Source organism: Alosa sapidissima, chromosome 6, assembly GCF_018492685.1.
Source record: "Alosa sapidissima isolate fAloSap1 chromosome 6, fAloSap1.pri, whole genome shotgun sequence".
In the NCBI taxonomy this organism is placed as follows: Eukaryota; Metazoa; Chordata; class Actinopteri; order Clupeiformes; family Clupeidae; genus Alosa; species Alosa sapidissima.
The window spans coordinates 33225063-33245347 of record NC_055962.1 but is presented as its reverse complement, the minus strand read 5'-3'; the positions used below and the strand labels follow the sequence as shown (position 1 = coordinate 33245347).

The following is a 20285-nucleotide window of genomic DNA, read 5'->3' as shown; positions in this document are numbered from 1 at the left end:
ACTTCAATACTTAATTTACCTCATCAGATGAACTCATGGTTGGATGTGTTTCTCAGACTTTGCTGTCACAGGTAAAAAGCTGGTGAGAAAAAAAACAACACTTTAAATAGTACGTAGGTTACAATTATAGCACAAAAGTAAAGGTTATATAATAAAATACATTTTAAGAATAACTTCACACTTAAAACTATTGAGCCACAAATGCTGTCAAAGTTTCCTTCAACTTTATCAAATGTTCTCTCTAATGGTTCTCAAAGTGGTGACCCATAGCCAAGGGGTCCACAAAATAATTTGCTTGAAATTATAAAGTAGAGGTTTATTTGTTCCTACCCACATTAACATTTAACTTCTCTTAGGTCATAAAGAACCATAATGTTACTGCTTATCTTGGCTTATTTGTTAGCCAGCTAGCTGTGATGAAATGTTTGAGTCAGGTCAAGTCAGTGATGCAAAATCCAAAATTAACAAAAGACCAAGTTATACATCAGACAAAAAACATGGGATAGTGGACCTGGCCACAACTTCAGAGAATACAAATAGCATGTTTAATTGTTATGGCTATGAGGGGGTCCTCAAAAAAGTTCTCCAACAAAAGGGGTCCTTGGAAGCAAAAACACTGGGAACCCTGCTCTTTAAAACAGTATAATGCAAAATAATGTTATGTGTTCAAATATTACTGTACTTACGAGACTTTGACTGTTACTTCATATTGTCATAATTTCTTTTCTATGAATATCCTATGGACACTTCCTTTGACAGAGCACTAGGCAGCATTTCACGAACCTTACAGTAGCTCTACAACTGCTAGCATCAATTTGCACTTTCTCCTCAGAAAACTAGCGTCAACATGAGGTATAACGCAGTCCTGGTTACTGGGCCACAACCACCATAGACATAATATACATAGACGCCGCATTGGCTGCTGGAAACAAGAAATGCGGCCGCCATCTTGGACCGGTCATACTCCTCATTGCGTTGCAGCAGAAAACACAAGATGACAGCACTGTGCAGCATGTTCCTGCTCAAATCGGCGGACCATACTCGGGTGATTTACCTTTCACAAGTAAGATTTAACATTACCGTACTATTGGTTGTATTTTGTATTTTCGAACAATGTGGCCTGTATCATAGCTACATGTATGACCTTTGCAGCAAAAAATACCGCGTGAAAATCTGTTCGGTATTCAGTGAGATATGATTAATTAAGTGTGCTGACAGCTCATTGCACCGGCCAAACAGATTACACTGAGTGGAGTGGATGACCGGTCCAAGATGGCGGCTCCAAATCTCGTCAGCGCTAGTAGGGAGCAGCGGTCGATGCGGCGTCTATGTATATTATGTCTATGACAACCACACTCAGAACACGGAAGCAACGTGGATTTTACGTGCCTACGTCTACGTGAAATACATTGTGATTGGCCCATAATTGAGCAGAAACGTAAACACGCCGCACCTGCATGTGGAGAAAGGTAGGGAAAGTCAACTTTGTCGCCCGCCAAATAAAATAATAGTTCGAGTTTTTTTTTCGATTAAAATATGCTCATATTGATTAATACCCTTTATTCATGAGTTCAAAGCCTAGATAGGCCGATTTTTGTGCAATTTCAACCCAATTGAAAGCGAAATTAGCCTGCAAGTAAGTTTAAGTAGGCTACCAACAACACTATGTGGTAGCCTATCCTAATTAGCTTAATACATTATTGTGCACGTTATGGTTTAATTGTCAAAAGTGTGCTACGATTCCAGCTAAATCGTACGATTCCACGATTCCAGCTAAACCTTTTATGTTATGCTATGTGTTATGTTTGACTTTTACAGTTATGTGTCATGTTTGGCATTACATCAGTCATATTGCTAGCCTATTTGTTTAAATATTTTGGGTCTTCCTGTACAAAAAAATATCTGCATTCAAAGGACAAAAACGACTACTGCCATTCTTCTGAAGTAGAATGCAGTACACTAACATTTCAGTAAATATTGCATTACTACGTAGTGCAATGACGTTTTTTCCTTGTCCAAAGTACTGTATTTTCCTGCATTTGAACTGCACATATTCTTCCAAAACTGCAGTGTTGACAGTTGGTTTTATATTTTTTGTATTGTAATATTTGAATATTTACACACTGTTACACCGTAATTGTGCTTCATCCAGCTAAAACACAATCTGTGGAGCCTGGCCCTGAAGAAGAGGAGCACGAAGTCTCAAAGTACAAAAGAGGGTTAGTAGATAGTTAGAACAAAATTATTCATACCCCTGGCAAATATTGATTTAATGTTGATTTTTCTCTTGACCAATATAGTTTGTTGACTGAAACGGACACTGCCACATGGCAAAAGGTTGTAAGACAATGTGATGGAATTAAAAAAAAAAGCGTTTTTATCTTTTAACATTTGATTGTGATTTCATCCAATCCATATTAAGCACACAGAAGGGTGCAATATAGCTTATTATAGCTTAGATCACACCTACACACTGCAAGCATTCCAAAAATATATAATTTAGGCCACCTTCATACATCTATCCTTCTACAATACCCTAAAAAGTACCCGCGCTCAAAATAATGCGTCACTCTGAACCGTGATTTCATCCTGGCACATGGTTTTATTAAGCACACAGAAGGGTGCAATATAGCTTATTATAGCTTAGATCACACCTACACACTGCAAGCATTCCAAAAATATATAATTTAGGCCACCTTCATACATCTATCCTTCTACAATACCCTAAAAAGTACCCGCGCTCAAAATAATGCGTCACTCTGAACCGTGATTTCATCCTGGCACATGGTTTTATTAAGCACACAGAAGGGTGCAATATAGCTTATTATAGCTTAGATCACACCTACACACTGCAAGCATTCCAAAAATATATCATTTAGGCCACCTTCATACATCTATCCTTTTACAATACCCTAAAAAGTACCCGCGCTCAAAATAATGCGTTACTCTGAACCGTGATTTCATCCTGGCACATGGTTTTATTAAGCACACAGAAGGGTGCAATATAGCTTATTATAGCTTAGATCACACCTACACACTGCAAGCATTCCAAAAATATATCATTTAGGCCACCTTCATACATCTATCCTTCTACAATACCCTAAAAAGTACCCGCGCTCAAAATAATGCGTCACTCTGAACCGTGATTTCATCCTGGCACGTGGTTTTATTAAGCACACAGAAGGGTGCAATATAGCTTATTATAGCTTAGATCACACCTACACACTGCAAGCATTCCAAAAATATATAATTTAGGCCACCTTCATACATCTATCCTTCTACAATACCCTAAAAAGTACCCGCGCTCAAAATAATGCGTCACTCTGAACCGTGATTTCATCCTGGCACATGGTTTTGTTAAGCACACAGAAGGGTGCAATATAGCTTATTATAGCTTAAATCACACCTACACACTGCAAGCATTCCAGCTGCTGCTGGTGGTGGTGGTGATGGTGCTGGTGGTGCTGCTGCTGCTGGTGGTGGTGGTGGTGATGGTGCTGGTGGTGATGGTGCTGGTGGTGCTGCTGCTGCTGCTGGTGGTGATGGTGCTGGTGGTGCTGCTGCTGCTGGTGGTGGTGGTGGTGATGGTGCTGGTGGTGCTGCTGCTGCTGGTGGTGGTGCTGCTGCTGGTGGTGGTGCTGTAACCCAGCGTCCTTACCTCACAGGGTGTGTGTGTGTGTGTGGTGTGAGAGGCACTGTAACCCAGCGTCCTTACCTCACAGGGTGTGTGTGTGTGTGTGTGTGTGTGGTGTGAGAGGCACTGTAACCCAGCGTCCTTACCTCACAGGGTGTGTGTGTGTGTGTGGTGTGAGAGGCACTGTAACCCAGCGTCCTTACCTCACAGGGTGTGTGTGTGTGTGTGTGTGTGTGGTGTGAGAGGCACTGTAACCCAGCGTCCTTACCTCACAGGGTGTGTGTGTGTGTGTGGTGTGAGAGGCACTGTAACCCAGCGTCCTTACCTCACAGGGTGTGTGTGTGTGTGTGTGTGTGTGGTGTGAGAGGCACTGTAACCCAGCGTCCTTACCTCACAGGGTGTGTGTGTGTGTGTGTGTGTGTGGTGTGAGAGGCACTGTAACCCAGCGTCCTTACCTCACAGGGTGTGTGTGTGTGTGTGGTGTGAGAGGCACTGTAACCCAGCGTCCTTACCTCACAGGGTGTGTGTGTGTGTGTGTGTGTGTGGTGTGAGAGGCACTGTAACCCAACGTCCTTACCTCACAGGGTGTGTGTGTGTGTGTGTGTGTGGTGTGAGAGGCACTGTAACCCAGCGTCCTTACCTCACAGGGTGTGTGTGTGTGTGTGGTGTGAGAGGCACTGTAACCCAGCGTCCTTACCTCACAGGGTGTGTGTGTGTGTGTGTATGTGTGGTGTGAGAGGCACTGTAACCCAGCGTCCTTACCTCACAGGGTGTGTGTGTGTGTGGTGTGAGAGGCACTGTAACCCAGCGTCCTTACCTCATGTTATTTATAATTTTTCGAGACTTGTGCCATAAGAAGAGCCTCAGGTGGCCTATGAAATTGTCTCTGTTCATATAAGACAGTTGGCTTTTCAGTTTTTTCAGCAATGAATTGCTTTGTTCGGCCAACTGAGAATTTATATCCTGGTGCTGGGGGTAATCATCCAGCTGGTATCCAGCGTTGCAGCCTGTAATAACATTAAAAACAAAAAGGAATTATTTTATGTAGGTTACATAGTTTTAAAAATAGTGTATAGAATAGTGTGAGTGCTGTGTCATCCAATACCTGAATGATTCCTCCAATGGAGGCGATTAACCAAAAACCAGGTTTTATTAAAAAATTGGGGGTCCCTCCTAATGGCGTAAGTGTGGAGCTGACAGGCATTATCATAAATGACTACCTCCGGACCTACAATACAACAGAAGTGAAATGTGATTTTTTGATGAGAACAGTATTTCTGAACCTATAAAACCAACCAAAGCAAAAACAACAAATGACCTGGTAATGTCACACAAGAAAGGTATGCAGAATCCTTACATTTGGTGAATCTGCTCCGTAAAATGGAGAATGGCACGTTCACCGACTCCACCTGCTCCATGATGGAGAAGCCAAGACATACTCCTGTACAGAAACCACAGACACAATAGATAGACAGGTCACATGCCAAGTTTATGATGTTAATACAACATTGCTTATTACCATGTGTAAAGACAATGCTTTCACAAAGCAGATAGACAATCAGGACAAATGAAAATGAAAAATGAACGTACCATGTTTGCAGAACAGTGTGAATATGCCAGGAATTAGGCTTGGGTGCCTGCTCCCCACCTTCCTGCAGTCTGTCAAACGGCCCTGCTCCCTCTCGCCATCTGCATCAAATAAACCCCGGTCCCGGACAAGGGGGAGACAAGGGAAAAAATCTCCATCCCTCTCCATAGTTGTGAGAGGAGTGTCCAGGGCTGGCTTCATCAGAGCGCCCCTTGCCTTCTGGTGGAGCGCCCGGAAAATGGGCACAGCTACCTCGGGGAATGCTCCCTCCGCCCCAACCATTTGAAAGAACAAGGGGCACTCCTCAGCTAGGGTCTTTAGAAGTTGTGGGTGCCCCTCCACTCCCGTGTAGCCCATGGCTTCAAGGTCCTGAACCATAGCTTCCACCCGTTCACTAGGGTGGAGCAGAGCGCAGGCAGGGGAGTTCTTGGCCACCTCCTGGACTATGCGGCGACATGGTCCAACACAGGTCATCCCCACCTCCAAGCAGGCCTGGAGCAGAGGCAGCAAGAATGCAGAGTGCCGCTCTGCTAGGCCCTCCATTTCAATAGCCTCTGCAGGCGTCAGGCCGTCATCTACAAATTTGGTGAGCAGCTTGCGGAGGGGTGCACTGCTCACCAGCACCCTTTCAGGATGACTGGTGAATAAAGCAACGACAAAAATGTTACTCTACATGGAGAAGATAAATTAAAACCCATAAACTAAACATAAAAATATTGTAACACTGATTAACAGGTCATGAAGAGAATGGGTAATGACCAAACTCTTAAAGAATACTCATCTTCCAGAATTTGCCACTCGGGTACCATACTGCCCATCCCTTTTCAGGGCATATTTCTGCTGGTAGCCCAGGGATGTGCCATCCATGACCACAGCTCTGAGAAGACAAAATCTAATTTGTATATTGAGTTGTAAAGACCATGTAAGGTATAACCACTGTGTGTGTGTGTGTGTGTGTGTGTGTGTAAGATTGAACATACGTGTACTTGTCTTTGCAGACAGGGCATTTAAACCCGTCTGCAAAGTCTGCCGTCATCAGATCCATGAAGGACAGGACAGCATCTCGGAACTTCCTGTATGTTATTTGGATGCTCTCGGGAACTGCCCTGTCCAACATGTTGGTGTTGTACACTTCCAAGTAGTTGTACATTGTGGAGCTGGAGATGAAAGAGAGGTGTACCATAAGTGCTTTGAACATTGCTGGTCGGCATGTCCAGATAATGATTGCATGTAATGTCATACCAACCTTGAATTCAGGAAGTGGTAAAAATAGTCCCTAAGGACTTCATGGTGCACTACATATGTGCCCATGTTCAGGAGGAACTCGTCTCCCCCATCAAAATGCTGTTGGTGTCCACATGACTCACATGCCTGTTGATAAACTTTGTGAGAGGGAAGTAGTTTTAATAAGTAAAATAACAAGTGGTTCCCCCCAATGCAATATCAAATACCAAAGTGCCACTTCAAAAGACTACTGCCAAAGTTATTTCAGTTTTACTATTATTTTTACTATTATATTTGTTTTTTGCTTTCTCCCAGTATTTCCATGCACTTCACTGATCTATTATCTATCTGATCTATTATCCATAATATTTCTAGTAACATTACATGCCCTATTCATTGTGTAAACAAAAATGCAGTGGTCATAATGAGAGGCCATTTTGTATTGAATTTGGAGAAAACACCTTTTAATTGTGTTGAGGAACATGAATGCATGTGATGCATTTTCAGTGCAGCTGAAAATAAGATAAAAAGGAAATGATACTGCTATACATACGTATCGCTTTTGCCACCGTGGACTGACTGTAAATATACACGTCTTTAGGTGTGGCAGACATGGAATGGCCACAATCACACCTCCCAACATTGCTTTGGAGGAGTATCACCCCCTCTAAGTTCCTCTCCAGCATTACAAAAGAACGGCTGTAATGTATCTGTATTAAACATAATTAGATATGAATACAAGAAAAGGTAACATTTTCCTAGGTCAGTAGTTTCTTTTTTAAGAATTGATGCACTCCTGTGTGACATCAAAACGGCTGTAGTCATTAAGAAGTCTTAAGTTTGTTCATGCAACTTGTCATTCATCGACCTCTCTCGATACCTTTTGTGCACTCTGTATTTGTCTGACATGCCATTATAACTTTTATTTGAGTTTTTTTTACATTTATTTCATAGAGGTGACTCATTTCTTTTCTATATAAAGGTAAGTTTTCATTATGTCATTAATGCAGATACCCTCTTGTCGATGGGGAGGTCAAAGGGGATGGGCTTTGAGGACACTGCCAGCTTCCGGACATCCTGATAGGGCCCTCCTCCTCTCAGAGCTGCTCTCACGGCACTCCCCTCAGCACCTGTTGCTTTTAAACAGTCCTGCAGGACTCGCACATGGCCACATTGTGTGTTGCCTCTGTTGCACGTCTGGCACTTCATAGTGCCAGCATGTGCCTTTACTATACCATGCGCTTTGGTCTTAAGCACCACAAAGTGTGAAGGTGCAAAAGGGATCTGCAGAACCATTGACTGAATGGATTGTGGAAATCATAATAAAAAATAAGGTATACTTACAGATGATAATATAAGAGCTATTTGTTGTGTGTACAATTGACTTCCTACCTCATTGTAAAGAGAGCATGCATAATTGTGATCTGTAGACAAGGTAAAATTAGTGTTTTATTACCTTTCAAATATATTGACAACAAAAATAATAGTCATCTTCTTACTAGCCTGTTGGTATGGATGTTGTGTAGGCATTTAGACCAAACACACCAAGTTATAAAGATTTAAGTATGAGTAGGAATGTTTGAGGAAGTTTTGAAGTGAGGAGTTGTATTTGTTGTCAAAGCACATATTTCAATACTTCAATAATTACACTATTAATTTAGCAAAGCAACTGTTATTCACAGACTATTTTTTTCTTCAATGATGAAGTATACAAATAATCAGATCAATTGTTATATGTATTCTTGTCATATTTGTTGAACTAAATTGAAGTTCAGAGATAGAAGTGTGCATTCAGTAGAGACACTGTAAAGACACATACAAGTCTACCAAGCTCTGAATGGTTTATTTTATGCAAGTTCACTTGAAAACAGTAAACAATGTGAAAATAAACATAACATAACGAAGATCAACACCTGTGACAGTTTATTGGATGCAGTTAAGGTATTTAATCTGATTTCTGCACAAAACATTGTACAAAATTACCATTGTTTTGCTCTTAATGCGAAAAGATATTTTAAATGTATTTCAATTAATTTTCAATGTAATCATAAACATTTAAGTAATAAATTGTACTAAACATAATTGCTAGACAAATGCAACTAGTAGAAGGAAGAGAGACAGGAAATGATAGGGCAGCAGTAAACACAGGATAATGATGAAAGTTCCTCAGTGAATCTTTTCAAGGTCGACTTCAATGTTGTTCCATATGGAAATTTGGTATGCAGCAATAATACATTGTCGGAAAAAACACAGTACACAACACTGGCAGAGTGTGGCTTACAGTATCTTGGCTACATTTCACACGGTAAACTCTGAGAATTATATTGATGATTCTTTTTGGCATGCAGCAACATAGAATACGGTTACATAGAATACATCAACATACTGATGTACAACGTACATACTGACTGATCCATGATCCCTGACATAGTAAATATAGTCCAAATACCCTGACTTGAAAAACATTCCCATACAAAGAATTCTTACACTGCCATGCTTCTGTCTTCAAATTGTACTATGGCCTAAATTTGGTAGTGAGGCTTCACCTGACTTGATGTTAATCACCATTAGCCCCGAAAAAAAGAACATTCCCATAAAGTTTGCAATGCAAGTTGCAAGCAAGTGACATCTTCGCTGAAAACAAAAATGTTTGAGGCTATGGCCAGCTTAATCTTCTAACCTTAACTCCCTTGAAAATTGTAGGGGTGACATTGAAAATGCTGTAAATAAAGCAAAACCCCAAGAAAACCCACAGGAAAGTGGTATGAATATGGTTCATCTTGGGCTGAAACACTTGTTTACAAGTGCCAGAAGTTAGTTGGGCTACTTACTACACAGGTACGCAGCAGTTCTCAAAAACAATGGTTTAATACTGATTCAGTAATATAAAAGCCTCCATGCATTGGAAATGTGCAAATATGCTTTCCACCTTATATGCAGAGTGTGTGGCTCAGTGGTCTAAGGGGTTAGGCTGGCAATCGTAAGATGGCTGGTTCGAGTCGCAGATGATAAATTAAAAGTACTAATTAAAAAGGTATATATTGTGTGTGTGGGGGGATTTGGTGTGTGTGTGTGTGTGTGTGGAGGTTATGGGGTCAAAGGGGTGGGGGTCCTTCTAAAGTATATAAAGGAAGAAATTCATGATTATACATACACACAGAATAACAATCACACAGCAGTCCTCTGAACACCCTGGAAAACATCTTGGACACAAAAGCGAGGCGGTTAAGTCCTGAAATCTTGTTAATATTAGGACAGTATAAAGATAAAGGGAACTAAGAAGTCAAGCGTTTAGTTCCAACCCTACAGGAAAAAAAATCCTACTACCACCACCACCACCAACAACAACAACACCACCAACACCGACACCAACACCAACACCGACACCAACACCGAAACCAACAACAACAACAACAACACCAACACCAACAAACACTACCACAACAACAACATATGGAACTCGAACAGTGGCCATTCTGTATATCCAAGGTTGCTTAGTGAAGGACTAGGCCTGAAGAAAAGGAACGTTTCTTGTAAATACTTGAAATTGATGAATTAACATACACACAGACAAAGTCACAAACCCATTCTCTCACACACCCAAAACAGTCCTTTGAGAACTTGGAAACAGCCTGGAAAATATCTTGGACAAAGGGGACAGTAAAAAAGCAGCAAGTAGCAGTTAACATGATGTAAGTTGTATTTCAAGGAAGGAAGAACAAAACAAGAGTAAAGTGAAATTAATTGGAAATAATTGGTTGTAATTGGAATTACTTAGAATTATTTAAAATGACATGCATTTAGTTTAAATTAATAAGAATTATATCATGCATTTCTATTGTGTTACTTGCTTTGTTATTTTACTTAACTGTTAGAGAATATATCATGCGGGATGTGTGGGATAGACAAGGCTTAATGCAAACATAGTTGTGCCTATTGAGTAATGGCGTAATCATTTATTTTCTAATCTAAGCACCAGCAAAGCACCTATGAACTTTAAGCGATTCTATCAGTTATATTGTATATCAATACTTCTGAAGTAAGGCGTGATAGATTCAGTACAGCTTCATTTTTTTTAACTGAGGAGCAGTTACTGGAGTTGAATGAATTAGATTATAAATGGAATTGCATGCTCACCATTAAAAAGCAGTCTTATTTTTTCTCTGTCATAGTTAGTTATACTATATGAAGGGTGTATAAAATAACACATTAAATTTTGTAAAATTCTAAATAAACAAAGGAGCTTAGTATAAGATTTCTTGTATTCGAGTCTTAGAAAATTAGGCCAACAACTACACAATAAAAAATAACCAGTACATTACCATCTTCCTGATTCATAGGCACCTCGGGCACATTTAAATTGTGTAGGACTCGTGTCAGGGCCTTGACATGGATGCAGCTGGTCTCTAAATGAGTATCCAAAGACACATTTCAACAGCTGCTACACAATAGTACCATATTAATACATTAACAATCATATTATGAATTATAATGAATCCATCTAATTACTACAAATTACACTTAAATGTCAAACAGGATATAAATGAATACCATGAAAGGACTGCTCCAAGTGGTCAGAGAGAGCTTCCACAAGCCTCCCATGGTGGAAGTCGCAGGAGCATTTATAAATATAGGAGCTGCTCCCTTCAAACACAACAGCCTTCCTTTCCACGACCATCAATTTCTCGTTCTAGTTAAGAAAAGCATTAAGCAATCAATTATCACATTTTGCAGATTTGGAGGTGTTGAAAATGTTAAGATTGCAATGCAAAGGAGCACATCCAAATGAGTCAGTGTACATTTATTTAACAAAAAGAATATAGGTATTTTATGGAGATATAAAATACATATTATTAACTACGCTAAACAACAATATCAAAGTGGACATGAAAAAAATATGATTAACTATTTACATCCAAACACTTTGTCACCGTGTTGAAGTGGTTGAGGACAAATATGGTCCCACCACCAATCACCAACACTCGCTCGGTCTCCAGCAGTAAACATTGATAGAAATCAATGTCTGCGAATGGTACCTGTAAAACCATACACAGGAGTTTAAGTTGCATGTAGTTAATTTTATCTTATGAAGTAATCTTCATAATAGCAAAAGTGTATACTGTTAATACAACATCTAGTGTTTCCCCTTGGTGGGACGGGGTGGCGTGGGGAGTGTGTGTGTGTGTGTATTTGGACTAAATAAACTGTTGTTGCTTATTGAAATGTACTGTTTTCTTTACCACATTTTCCTCCTCAGGGTTTTCCTCAGGAAGCTCATCACCCCCTCCCTCCTCATCACTCCCTCCTGACACCCCATCCAGAGGATCACTCCCCTGGTGTGGATGAGTAGCTGAGGTGTGCCCGTGGTGTGCCTGTGGTGTGGCTGGTATAGAGCCCCCCTCCTGTTCTGACCTCTTTCTGTGATCCTTGTCATAAACAAGATCATTAAAATAATCAATTAAATTGTACATATCTATTATCTGAACAACAGACCATCACATCACCATAACGTATTGTACAAGGGATGTACTGATCCAGTATGTTCACCAATATTGTAACACATATTTCTGTAAATAGAATATAAGACACTTACAGATTGCTTGCGCTTTAGCTTTGGGAAGGCATTGAGGTTGTAGTACATAAAGTCACATCTACACAGGGTCAATACAAATAGCTGCGGGTAAATAGATATGGAGGAAGAGTTAAGGAGGAATTAAATTAATTTTCTTTCATTTGTTTTGATCACTTTGGTTTTGAAATGAAATGAAGCCACTGTATTGAAGAAACAGACAGGTGACCATACCAATCACATCTTACTCAGAAAGACAACAGATTTATGAATTACCTTCAGTATTCTCAGCCATACTTTGGGGTAGAAACACACACAAATACAGTGCATTAGTTATTGTGTGTACATGCCTTGATTTCAAATCTGTCATAATAACTTGACAATATTTTTTATACATTTCAATGAACCTACCTGGCAAAACGGTACAAAAACACAACGAGAGAGAGAGAGAGAGAGAGAGAGAGAGAGAGAGAGAGAAAGTAGCTCTTAAAAGAGCTGTTTTTGCTTCTTTCTTTCAGTGTGTGTGTGTGTGGAGGGGATTGGTGGAATGTGTGTGCAAAGTGTTGTATAAAGATGACGCTAGGCAGTGATCAATCAGGCAAATCTGGAGGGGGGGGGAAGCAACATTTAAAGAATCAATGTAAAAATGCATGTAAAAGTTAACCAAGACTGCGTAATAACTCGATAAACCGACAAAAATGTTCAGTCCCCCGGATCCCAGACAATGCAAGCTTCATTGTAGTCTGCTGAAGAACTTTAAAACAAGACCTCGTTGCTGTCAAACTATTCGTTTTATGACTGACATAAACATGCAACCTTAAGAGTGCACTGTGTTTACACAACGGAAAATGAGTACTTGCCGGTCAATGTGGTATTTTCTCTTAATATTACAGTTTCTAAATTGCAATGACAAAAGACTGCGACTTACCTCGGCGATTAAAAGGCGCGCAATAAATTACGTAGCCGTAGATTGCGATTCCTTGACCTCAACATTAGCTAACCGTAAGTTAGCATTCTAAACCCGCGCAGGAGAGGAAAGTTTCAGTTGAAAACTCTAATGTAAGTTAACGTTACTCTGCTCAATTATCTACTAACTTTAACTTGTGAGGAAAAAAAATGGCAAAAAAATGTATACGAACTCCTCTACTCAAAGTATGATAGTATGACCCAGATAGCAAATAGTAATTGAAACGATGTTAAATCAACATCCTGCTGTCAACGATAAAGTCATTGAATCAACGTCGAACTCTGATGTTGATTCTTCATCATGTTGCACCCTCTATTACAGGGGTCTCAAACACCCGGCCCGCGGGCCAAATCCGGCCCGCGTCCTGCCCAATTCCGGCCCGCGACGTATGACAAAATAATAATGTAATCCGGCCCTTGAGGCTATTAATTGCGACAAACAACGATACTGATTAAAATAGACGATAGATCCAGGTACGGTGACAAATCTCATTTATAGGCCTACTCTGCTCCACTATGTGCAAGACATCCATAGCTTGATTCAAACCCAAAATCGCTGCGCAAAGTTTTCAGGAAATACTTGTATTACACGCGAGAAACACAAAGACGTGCATATGTAATGACGCGGAAGCGATGCAGGCCATAGTGTTGCAGAAATTGAAGCAGAAATTAAGCAGAAATAGGCCTACACCAAATGTTGAAAAACGTTCACGTGCGATGAAGCTATGTTATTCACCTATTCTAATTCTGAAGGAGAATATCCTTTTGGAGATTATGATCGATCGTCTATGACCGTGATAGTCACGGTGCGTCTGTGAATGGAGGTGCGTGTATACAACGGTGTCCACTAAGCATACCATGCTTGTTTCGACCCTCTGCCCAACATAGCTTGGAGGTTGCAGTGGTAATCGTGATGAGTGTCCGTAATGGATGTGGTACAGACAGCAGGGCTAGTAGAAATAGGGCTCTAAAGAACTACAAAGTCAACCGCAATATGATGCGAACTTCTGGGTACTGCAGATTACCCGCGATAGGAACTGTTTGACCAGAATACTTTATTGTAGGCCTATATTGTAGTAATCTATTACTAAACCACAACATATTAGGTGTTGGTATACATCTTAGGTGTTTTCCTGTTAATTTGTTATGTGGGTAATATGAAAAAAGGAAAGTAAACCTGCTTAAATATCTTCATCCAGTATTTACTGAAAGGTGCATAATTTGAGGTGCTTGCCATCCAGTGACAAATTACATGGGTAAATTTACCCCCTTCATAAACTTTTGTTTTACTCAAAGATTTTTACATTTACAGTAGGACTTCATCTCTGACCACTTTCAAGCCATGGCCTTTTGAAATTTTGATATAAAAATCCAATGGTGTTGCTTTCTTAACCCTGATGCCTAGTTTGCCAGGTTTAAAAAAGTTATGAGAGGAAATATTTTTATTTGGTGTGAAACACACACACACCTGTTTTTATGTTTTTCATTTATTTTTTAATTTGTATTAATATTTATTTTATCATTATTTTATTTATAAGCTAAGGTTGCTAGCACAGGTGTCTAAAACTAGATAAAAACACTTGCACTTTCTGTTTGCAGTTTTGTGTGGTATTTGAAAAAAAGAACATTGCATTTTCAGAAATAGCCGGCCCTCCAATCAGATGACGTTGGCAGAATTGGCCCCCAGCTCATTTGAGTTTGAGACCCCTGCTCTATTATCATTGAAGCAACGAAATCATACCTAGAGATCAACAGGATTTCAATGGTATTTCGATTACAATGGATATTGAAACAATGTTGAAATCCCAGCATATCAACGAAACTTCAATGGTAGGCTATTTTAGTATAGGTTTAATCTGAAGGTCTAAATTAATATATTACAAATATTATTAGGCTATTTTAATCCTGCTTTATCGACAGCCAGGATATGGGCTAGCAACATATAGAACAGAGAAACTATAGCAGATCTTAAGGCTTTAGCCTAGACTAGCACAATTATGACACCCCACGCATTTTTTTTAAAATAAACAATAGTTTTTATTGTATTGTTTCTTTTTTTTTTCTTTTAACGCTAACTCTGCGTCGGTCGTCCAGCTCCTCCAGCTCGGTCTGGGGCGTAGCGCAGCCACTTCTGCACAGCTTGTGCGAATTCATAAGTATTTGCCGTACTCAGTCGTTGAGTCAGTGCATCTAAAATAGAACACAAGCAAAATTACATTTCAGTTTAACATTACTATGCCTGTGAATGATATAGGCTACACTTGATAACCTAGGCCATGTGTCTGTGGCTGTGGCACAGCTATCCCAGAGACTTTCTGGAATAGAAACTAATAGAAATGTATGGTGTTAGTTTGTACTAATAGAAATGCATATGGTGTTAGTTTGTAACGCAATATGGCACACATATCACACCCCTTCCGCGGCAAAAGTCGACATGTGAATAGCCTACATTGAGCCAATCATGTGCTGTATTGTGAATACATTGAGCCAATAATGTGGTGCTGTGAAGATATCGTGCCAATCATGTGTTGTGATCTCGCCGCTGCAAGATTGGTGTTGTGAAGCATTATGTACGCGCATTTCTGCATAAAAGGACTTTGTTCCTAATAGCCTAATTTCATTTGAGCGAGCCCATGCTTTCCACTCATGCCCTTCAGCTGGACAAATGACGTCACCACAGGCCCACGCGCCACTCTCTTCTCTAAATCACATGTTACATGTGTGATCCATGGTGTGATCACTCTTTGATTGGCGCGAAATTTAACTGTCACATGTGTGTGCTGGATGATGCTGGTTCGATATTTTTCCACTCTGGTCTGAAGAGTCACTGAGATAATTTGTGGCAGAAGGGACACCACAACAAACTTCGCATCTGGAAACATTAACTGGTAAGTCTTATCAGAACAAAGGCAACGTTTAATATGTGAATGTAGCCGTTTTTAACATCAATTTTGGAAAAGTCTGTCAAATAGGCCTAGCTTAGGATGAAATTATTTGACAAACACGTAGCCTAGGTTAGGCTACCAGTGTTATGATCTAAGGCTCCAATTTGTGTGGAGTGCTTCTCACTTCTCACCAGAGGAACAATCTTTTAATTTCTTCTGTAGGTTGTGTGTCTATCCAGTGTTACCCAATTTAGAGAAATAGCCTAGCTGAGGTAGAGATTCGCCTGCCAGATGTGATTCGGCCTCAGGTTAGCCCTTTCTTCAGACGAACTACAGAAAAGCGAATTGGCCGAATTAGGAGCAGGCTTCACTCATTCCCATTTTCGTTTAAAGGCCAACGCACATCGGTTCAGTCAAACTGGGCTACTTGTCAAGTTGTGCTACCAGTCGCACCTTGCCGCCACCGATTAGATTACGAATCAGTTCTATTTATTTGGCGCTGCTATTTAAAATCCATTATTTTCCAGTGTTTGCCAGTTAAAAAACGTCTGCGCTGATGTGCGTGGCAAGTGTGCCACTGTGGATGCTGGTGCCCACGTGAGTGCGCGGTCATTAGGCACGCACATCTGCGCCGAAGTTTTTAACTGGCAACAATGTATTTTATGGAGCGCCGCCGACAAAATAGAGCTAAATAGTAGGCTATACACGACGGCAGCGGCAAAGTGCGACACTGGTGTGCGGAGTGGTAACGACACACAAGACAAGAGATGCATAAATGAGCGGCGTAATTGCCAGCGTACCCGTTACACCAATAGACAAGACAAAATGAAAAAATGATCAACTAAATAAATAAAAAATTCCCTGTTGCATAGTCCAATTGGTTGTAAATTGAATAGGATGGGGCAGAAGTGTGAAGCTTGAGTTTATTTACTCAATTGAGGGCATATTGTTTTACTGCACTGCATTCATACTTAAGGAGAATAACTTACCAAACATGCATTTGCAGAGAGCCATTTCTTTAAAGGGCCGCTTCTGTTTGGCCACATCCTTGTTCTTCTTGCCAGCCCAGTTTAGGCCTGAGGCCAGCTCATTGGTCATGCTGTATGCCAGCATGCGCCGGACCCTGATCTCCAGGGTGGTCCCCCCAATAACTGTGAAGTGGGCCACCTATCAAAATAAAAAAAGTAACTATTCAGTTTAAAAAGTAAACAATTTAAAAAGGCTCTTTTTCAAAGATGATGTAATGTTGCTCTATGTAGGTTTGTCAATTGTCAAGTCTAAATTTAACTGAGATTGATAAAGATGTGCCAAAACAGACATTTTTGAATGGGGTGTATTAAAGGGTGATTTGTTTGTATCCTCGTCTGGGATGAGCTTAAACACAGATAGTTTAACAGATTTGTTAAACAGTTTAACAAAATTGTGCAGTCAGGTACAGTGTTTCCCAGAGAATTGAATTCCATTTGTGGTGGTTGTTTTGCAGAATTAACTTGAATAGAACAGTTTTTAACAAATTAGCACAGCGTGGTTATGATGCTAATCAGATGTAAGCACAATTTAGTGCAACCTGGAAAATCATTGTGTGGTGGTCAATGTTGATATTGTGGTGGGCCGCCACAAATAAGTCAATGTATGGGAAACACTGAGGTAAGTTCAATCAGAAAAATAATGTGACCACTATTTAATCATTAAATAATTACCATTGCCTTTCTAGCCTCCTGGGACTGAAGTATCACCTCTGCGTTCTCCAGCTCCTCCATACAGTGTAGAGGCAGTTGCAGTGGCTCTTCAGTCAAGCCCACCACCCCAGCACTTTGGCCACACCTACAGGACTGGCGGAACTCTCTGAAGTCCTGCCGCAGGTCCCTCACCTCCTTAGTCAACTCTGTGACCGTGGTGAGCAGTTTCTGCAAGGTTACATCTATTGACAGGAATAACAAATAGTTTTGGGTTGAGTGCAAGCATTCCTTTATTTTGCAATGTAAAGAAGCGTAAAATAAAGAAATTAAGAGTTTGGTTCCAAAACGCTATATCTCCATTTTAAAAAACATTAAAAGCTCACGTTCTGTAATTGTGTAGTTAAGGTAATATCAATCAAATTGCTGTTTTGTTGTTTTGATTGAGTAACGAAAAATCAAATAATACCCAATTACAGTTCTACTGAAATTACTTGCAAAACAAAATGTAAAATGATTTATGAAAATGAATGAAAATGGTGGATATAGCGTTTTGGAACCAAACTCTTCAAATGGTCAATCTAATTTCAAATATACACAAGGGATGTTAAATGCTATAGGTAGGGGATTCACCCCAGCAACCAATCACAATATTTAATGCACAGTTAGTTTTTAACTGTCTCTATCTTCTGATAGAGAATGCAAACCACTGTAATTTTTAGGTATTTCAATGCACAGGGCTATTCCGTTCATATATAAATGGAATCCTATGATAATCCCAAGGCACAACAGTTTTGCACTTGCCTTTTAAAAGCTGCCTGGCGGAGTCTCTTGAGTCTGTGACAAATATGGAAGAAACATTTTTGTATCTATATGACTGGGTATAGGTATTTGGAATAACATGAAACTCTCTTTTCTAAAACATACCTTCTGGAGAGAAATTGGGTGCACACCGAGGAGTACCGGCAGAAGCCACTGGCACGAATGACTGGAGGAGCAACTGAAAATCTTCAGCAGAGAAGGTAATGGGTTGGCTGTTGGGGTAGGGCAGCGGAGACTGGCAGCTGGCTGGGGTGGGCAGAGTCTGGTAGCTGGTTGGGTTGCTAAAAGTGGTCTGGTAATCCACTGGGGCTAGAGGTTGGAGTTGGGAGGATGGAGAGGGAGACTGCAGAGTGGTAAGCGTCTGGTAATCCACTGGGGCTAGAGGTTGGAGTTGGAGTTGGGAGGATGGAGAGGGAGACTGCAGAGGGCCGGAGGCTGTTGGTGTGTATGACAAAGAGGGGGGGGGTGGTATAAAAGACGTTACAGGTTATTACGCTGAATTAGCTTCTCTGCTTACTTTGTTACACAAACTACAATGTGGCCTATGTTACACCCCACCCTTAGACAGCCCTTTAGGGGCAAACAAAAACCCACTATTGACCCAAATTCCTAATAATAACACCTTTTAAAATCACCCAACCAGTGGGATTTATTAAGATCAAGACACTAAACTAATACGTGACAAAGTCCAAATCAAGATCAATACGTGACAAAGTCCAAATCAAGATCAGACAAAATCACAGGCTGAGAAGCAGCAAGACAGCCAGCAGTCCCCACACCAAAGGCATCTCGTCAGGAACAGGATACTGGAGCCTTTAACTCAATCAGCTGGTCAGGTGCTGCTAATCAAGGTCCTCAGATGCAGTGCACCTGAGCAGAGGTAGAGAATGGGAGGAGAACAGACAACACAGTGAACACAACCGTAACACCTACTATACTGTACCTGGGAACAAAATTTTTGGAGCTCGGGGATATTTACTCCGAGGTTGATCTTCCTCAGAGTCATCCAAATTTTGATAGATTGGGTTTGGTCTAGAAGTGAACGTGGACAAACTATAAATACACTGCAGTATTTTCCAATGCCACTGTAATCAACATTACATTTGTCAGGTTTTCATCAGTATTGCAATGGTGATTCAACATATATTTAGTGTTGAGATTTCAATGTCAACCATTCTGATGGTTTTGATGGAAAATCGATATATTTTCAATGTCACCTTGCTGTCTGGGAAGCTAACACCGTGGTATGATTTCTCTAAATTAGGAACAGGTGACATAGGACGATTAACTTAAAGGAGAATTCCGGTGTGATATTGACCTAAAGTGTATTGAAACATGATACCGAGTGTGAACGTATGTCTCATAGCCCATCTCGGCTTGTCCCCTGCACTCCAAAATCTGGCGCTAGTTAGCCGATGCTACCAACAGCTTTTTCAATAGTGGTGCTTCGGCATCGGGCTAGCCATGCAAATAAATATCTGTTTTACACCCATTTACGAGGCTCAATGCATCTCCACACTTCATTGGTAGACTTCCGAGGGCCCTGACATTTAAAACGAGACATTGAGAACTTTGAAAAAGCACTGGTAGTTTACTTACAAGACGATTTATACAGACAGTATCTTCACAAAGTTTAGCGTTTGCAGCCATCTTGAATTTAGTCACGATAAGTCGAGCAACTAGTAAGAATGAACAGCTATGATAAGGGATCAGATTCCAAAAATAATTCAGTGGAAATGCATGGATTCCAGTTGCTGCTACTGGAAGAAACTGGAATCCATGCATTTCCACTGAATTATTTTTGGTATCGGTATACACTCGGTATCATGTTTCAATACACTTTAGGTCAATATCACACCGGAATTCTCCTTTAACGTTAACGTTAACATCAGTTAGAATGCCAAGGTAAAGTTAGTTAACG

General features: G+C 40.5%; 3 protein-coding genes across 4 annotated transcripts in view; all 3 read right to left on the bottom strand.

Moving 5' to 3' along the window:
• Nucleotides 1-20285, bottom strand: part of LOC121711278 (muellerian-inhibiting factor-like) — a 52986-nt gene that overhangs the window by 16090 nt on the left and 16611 nt on the right. The window contains exons 1-2 of one of the 2 annotated variants that reach the window (XM_042094721.1): nucleotides 687-816; nucleotides 20-79 (exon numbers count right to left, since the gene is read on the bottom strand). In XM_042094721.1, coding sequence (XP_041950655.1) covers nucleotides 20-37 — 18 coding nt within the window. In that variant the 5' untranslated portion in view covers nucleotides 38-79; nucleotides 687-816. Of the gene's footprint in view, nucleotides 1-19; nucleotides 80-686; nucleotides 817-20285 lie in introns of those variants that run through there. The other variant, XM_042094722.1, reaches the window with a different exon arrangement.
• LOC121711194 lies at nucleotides 4729-13180 on the bottom strand. The gene is made up of 14 exons (XM_042094557.1): nucleotides 12040-13180; nucleotides 11687-11872; nucleotides 11360-11482; nucleotides 10998-11136; nucleotides 10769-10852; nucleotides 7839-7870; nucleotides 7461-7745; nucleotides 7000-7156; nucleotides 6469-6604; nucleotides 6203-6379; nucleotides 6004-6099; nucleotides 5225-5862; nucleotides 4992-5075; nucleotides 4729-4862 (listed from the first exon to the last, which is right to left on the bottom strand). The coding sequence occupies exons 1-14, from the start codon at nucleotides 12085-12087 to the stop codon at nucleotides 4729-4731; spliced, it is 2319 nt and encodes a 772-aa protein (XP_041950491.1). The 5' UTR covers nucleotides 12088-13180.
• On the bottom strand, nucleotides 14698-19641 carry LOC121711193. The gene is made up of 7 exons (XM_042094556.1): nucleotides 19582-19641; nucleotides 19308-19428; nucleotides 18470-18799; nucleotides 18347-18379; nucleotides 17567-17787; nucleotides 16856-17033; nucleotides 14698-15171 (listed from the first exon to the last, which is right to left on the bottom strand). The coding sequence occupies exons 1-7, from the start codon at nucleotides 19639-19641 to the stop codon at nucleotides 15053-15055; spliced, it is 1062 nt and encodes a 353-aa protein (XP_041950490.1). The 3' UTR covers nucleotides 14698-15052.

Coding starts and splice junctions, on each gene's coding strand:
- LOC121711194 (XM_042094557.1), bottom strand. CDS start 12,087: ATGTACTACAACCTCAATGCCTTCCCAAAGCTAAAGCGCAAGCAATCT. Junction 10,853..10,997: donor CTTGGAGCAGTCCTTTCATG/GTATTCATTTAT, acceptor ATACTCATTTAG/AGACCAGCTGCATCCATGTC. Junction 6,380..6,468: donor TACCACTTCCTGAATTCAAG/GTTGGTATGACA, acceptor TTTCATCTCCAG/CTCCACAATGTACAACTACT.
- LOC121711193 (XM_042094556.1), bottom strand. CDS start 19,641: ATGTCACCTGTTCCTAATTTAGAGAAATCATACCACGGTGTTAGCTTC. Junction 19,429..19,581: donor TTAGCTTCCCAGACAGCAAG/GTGACATTGAAA, acceptor AAAATACTGCAG/TGTATTTATAGTTTGTCCAC. Junction 17,788..18,346: donor CGCCAGGCAGCTTTTAAAAG/GCAAGTGCAAAA, acceptor TCCTGTCAATAG/ATGTAACCTTGCAGAAACTG.